This window comes from Sinocyclocheilus grahami, unplaced genomic scaffold, assembly GCF_001515645.1.
Source record: "Sinocyclocheilus grahami isolate Dianchi unplaced genomic scaffold, SAMN03320097.WGS_v1.1 scaffold118.1, whole genome shotgun sequence".
NCBI classification, from domain to species: Eukaryota; Metazoa; Chordata; class Actinopteri; order Cypriniformes; family Cyprinidae; genus Sinocyclocheilus; species Sinocyclocheilus grahami.
In genome coordinates this window covers 1,148,972-1,153,779 of record NW_015505297.1, presented here as the reverse complement: position 1 = coordinate 1,153,779, position 4,808 = coordinate 1,148,972, and the positions used below count along the sequence as shown (strand labels likewise).

Below are 4,808 nucleotides of genomic sequence, written 5' to 3'. Positions count from 1 at the left end.
GGCCTGAATTTCATTTTTGAAAATGGGGGGAATTCCCCTCTTAAGCCATATTCGCACAGGATTAGTATTATCTGAGGACCTTGTGTGATTTTGAAATTACCCCCCCACATCTGAATTTCGGGTGGTGCATTCGCACGGGATAAGCGAAGCCTGTGATTTTACTCAAATTTACTGACTTGTCTCCCGGATACCCGGATGTCAAGGCTTTGAGAGTCCCGTTCTATGGTCCAGATGGATTTAAAAAAAAGAAACTAATATAGTTTTGTGCGCTGTGTCATTTACATTTGACCAGGTTAAAATAATATCTCAAGTTTTATGCTTGATTTATTTGTAACACATTAACCTCAAAACCTTTTCAGCTTTCTCTTTCTGCAAATTGTATGGTGTAGCGATATGATGACAGCACCCAAAATACTATCAAACACTCCAACGCAGCTCCATTCTTCGCGAAAGATGGATAAAAAGGCAAACAAAAACCTCGAAAAATGATATACGACCCGCCAAATGCTGGCTGAATCACAGAGATGCCGATTCGCACGGGACTAATATTATCACAGGATCTGGGTGTTCGGCGAAATATGGTAGGTAATTTGCGGGGGAATTTAAAAAAAAAATATGAACCACATAGCACGCGAGCGCTGAATGGTTAAACACTGGCAAGAATTAAAAAGAAATGCAATTTATAAACTATAGTGACGATGTGACTGCCTCAACTGTGCAAGTGACAATTCCCGTGTCAACTGTGCAGTGTGCAGCTCGCTTATAGACAGACACGATGTGTGGTGATTTGAAGCCATTTGCGTATTTTGAGAGAGAAAGAGAGAGAGAGTGTGCTTGCGGTGATACACTCACGCTGTTTGTGAAATTACGTCTCACGCAAGGTTTTCAAATTACTTTAGAAGTTATTTAAAGGGGTCATATGATGTGATTTCAAGTTTTCCTTTCTCTTTGGAGTGTTACAAGCTCTTGGTGCATAAAGAAGATCTGTAAAGTTGCAAAGACTAAAGTCTCAAATCCAAAGAGATATTCTTTATAAAAGTTCAGAGTCAGCCACGCCTACCTAAAGGCTCGTTCTAACACGCCCCCACATGTCTACATCACGATGTGGGAAGATTTGCATAACGCCGCCCAAATGTTCACGCAAAGAAAGAAAGCATAACTTTTATTCTCACTTTATTGTTGTTGCCGCCACCATGCCGTGGAGACGCTGTGTGTTTGGTTTTGAAAGCGATACTACTTTGTTTGACCTTCCAAAAGAGGAGGATATCCACTTCGTCATGCCTAAAAAATGAGGGTGAGTACCTCAGAGCACCCCTAATTATGGCTGTAGAGTGATATTAATTTCAAAATAAATTTAACTTCAAAAACAAATGATCATTCTGGATTATTTTACTTGATTCTTATTGCAAGGATGATAGTATATTTTCTATTAAAATTGAATGAATAGTCAGTAATTGTTTGTTTGTGTGTTAAATTAAATATTATTATGTTATATCATATTAAATATCTATAGTATAATTTGCAAAGGGGACCCTAACACCTTTATGACAGTGTTAAAGTTATCATAATCATTATTATTACTATTATTATTTTATCACATATTTTGACCTTTTTATGAAATTACACATTGAGAAATGGTACAAGTTAAAAAAATTCAGCTCAGACATCCTTTATCATTGACCCATATAACCCAACGTAACTAAATCATTATCATGTATTAATATATCATGGTGTTTTCAAAGAACACTTTGACATTAACATGATGCATACAAAAAAAATCACAAATTTAAAAACATAACCATGGTGGTATATCCTATGTAGATGGGGAGCTCACTAGGTTTTGAGACACAGCCAGTGTCTCCTCTCGTGGATCATGTTGCATGCAAGCTGAGATGAAGTATACAGTGTCCAGTCAGAAAACGCCGGCTTACTACTCACACTAACACATACATGAATATCAGAAGCATGGCACGGGATGTTCAATGTGCACTTCAGAGGGCAAAACACAAAATATCAACTTTGGAGAATGAGCTGTCTATAAAGTGAGTATGATGGGATCTCCATTATTAACCAGTTACACTGATGTACATAATGAGACATAATGGAAATATCTGAGGTTACAGAAGCATATTGCTCATGGGATCTAGATTTTACTTAAGTGTATATATTGTACATTTAGCAAGGTGTTTATAGAGTATGAAATGATGTTATTTAACAGAAATTGTATGCCACAGTTTGTTAATGTCAACTGATAGCCATCGTCTTGTCTTCTAGACCAAAGTGTGTAACTTTTAGGTTTGTCATGAAGACAGTTGGCGTTTTATTAATTTGCTTGTATGTTTTTTTCTTCTTCTTCAAATGATTCATGTTCAGATATAGTTGTAAGAAGGTCTTCTTGAATCTGGTTAAAGAAAACAGTGGTACAGAAATATAGCCCTAAAAAGCACTTGGACATTTAAGTCACAGTTCAAATTGACTGAATTACATTTTATTAGATATAAAAGATCAAAATAAGTGGAACTTGCAAATAAATTATGCTAGAGCTTTTAGTGTATTCACATTCTCCTGGATAGTTCGTATTGACTTGTTAAATCATAATTACGACATCAGGCTACTTTCAAATTACTTTGGTTGGATTTAAATGGCGTTGTACCTTTTCTACATAAAATTCAACAAGAATTGTTTAATTCTACATCTACAAAATGATGAATAAAGAATGCAAATTGGTGTGTTTTTCTTTGTTTTTATCCAATTTATTAAAGTGCTATAAACTTAATTATGTATTCTATTGTAGATGCAAAATACTATGGAAAGATTATTCCCACTTACAGTAAAACAAATGACCTTTATTTGAACAAATTTACTATTAATACAAATGCTTCATGTGATATATGATTTTTCCGACATGTCTTGAATCACCATTATCCTCTCAAGTTCCCACAGGTATCCTAGCAGAGAAACCACAGGTGGATTTCATTACATAAACTGCATGGCTGTGCTATAGCTTTCTTTAAAATAAATACCACTTGGTTTGAGATTTTGTAATCACAGTGACATTTAGACATTTTAATTTTGACTTAATTGACATTTGTACATTGGTAAACTTAAAGAAATATTTTAGACTTGTTTAAAATATTTTAATAACAAAATATTTTAAAAGCAAGTGCAATGTTTAACATTGTTATACTTAGGCCTACGTCAGGGATATTAAACCCGGCTAATTCTCTGTTCTGCAAAGTTTTCAAGCAATCTGAAGACCTTCATTACCTGGTTGAGGTGTGTTTGATTAAGGTTGGATCTAGACTCTGCAGGACAGTGGAAATGTTGGTGCATTCAAGTCACATCAGAAAAGGTACATCGCCATATTGCTTTGACCAAAGTGACTTGAATGCATCTGATGTTGTAATTATGACTTCCCAACTTCCTGAACAGACTTCAGTGCACCATGTGTTCTGACTCACAGGGTCCCTGCACAGTGCACACTGAGCAGGGTATATCTGTAGAAGTTCACAAAATCTGTTGATTTAGAACGCCCTAATAATATCACACTTAGTAAACACACGTATTGCAGAGATAACAGTTTTGATGATGACATAATATAACAAATTCAAATTTCTGTCATGAATCTCTAGATGGCGCAGACCTATAGGTTCTAACTCAATCTGATATAATCACATCATTATTCACGTGGCGCAGCTGTTTCTTTGCACATCAGCAGCCAATGAGCTTGCTGCTCAACATTCAAATACATGGCTAGTGCTCGCTGTAGCAGTTGCAGCATGCTTCAGAAACCCTCCACCTTCCCCAGTTCCACCTGTGTAGATCTGCAATGGGGTAATTTCATGTATGTTATTTTATATATGTTATATGTGCAGCAGCAGTATTTCTTACATGCTCACAGCAGCAAGTCTGTGGATGTATTGGCAGTAGCAAGTCTCGGTACCTACTCTGCCGCAGCAGTAAACGCACAAAATGCCAAACACATTAACATTGCCATGTACAGTAGAGTTGTCATGCCAGAAATATAAATAACCGCTTTCACATATATAAATGTATATATAAATACCCCTCACTTGCATTAACAAGACATAAAAATAAAAGGAAATCGTAGGAATTCTAAATCTGTGGTATTGTGGGTTTTTTATTAGGCTGATTTTATTGGTCTTTGCACGAGTTTTGACTGGACATTGGACTGTTTTCATCACAGTCCTGGTTGTCAGGATCTGCCAGTTATTTTGCCAATTTTCCAGCTTATCTGCATGAATAATTGCATGCTAAGAAATATTGAAACCCATCCCATATCATCATAGAGTTACTAGTCATCACACCCTTGTGCTTTGGAGTAATATGGAATATCCCAGTCATAGAAACCCATCCATTATGAATGTTGCAGCTACTTTGATATTTTTGCAGAAAGGAAAGTAATTGTAGGGCTGGTCATACACACACTCAGCTTTTGATATGTGAGCCCTGAGCTCATGAGGACGTTGCAGAAGAGATTAGTCTAACCCACACTGAGAGCTAGTAAACATATGACCACAACTCACTCAACACACTGAGCTCAAGCTCTAGCATTCAAGAATAACAGCTATAAGTTATTGATGCATATCCTCTGTTGATTTTAAGGGAAAGCTCAGAGAGTGAGGAGGAGCTGCATCAGCTGTCATTGATGCACAAACAGGAACTGAAGGATTCACTGGTTGATATGTACAAAGGTGAGTAAGAAGAGCATGCTATCCTTTGTATTTGACAGAGGGGTTTTGGTTTTGTGAATTTTGGAAAATTTGGGTTATTGATTAGGTAACTGT

At 36.4% G+C, this 4,808-nt stretch overlaps 1 protein-coding gene across 1 annotated transcript in view; it reads left to right on the top strand.

The window, feature by feature from the left end:
• Positions 1 to 1,752: 1,752 nt before the first annotated feature.
• LOC107589664 (mirror-image polydactyly gene 1 protein-like) overlaps positions 1,753 to 4,808 on the top strand; it is a 67,202-nt gene continuing 64,146 nt past the window's right edge. Inside the window, exons 1-2 of the mRNA XM_016278166.1 lie at positions 1,753 to 2,042; positions 4,627 to 4,715. Of these exons, the coding sequence (XP_016133652.1) occupies positions 1,951 to 2,042; positions 4,627 to 4,715 (181 nt within the window). The 5' untranslated portion in view covers positions 1,753 to 1,950. The remainder of the gene's footprint in view (positions 2,043 to 4,626; positions 4,716 to 4,808) is intronic.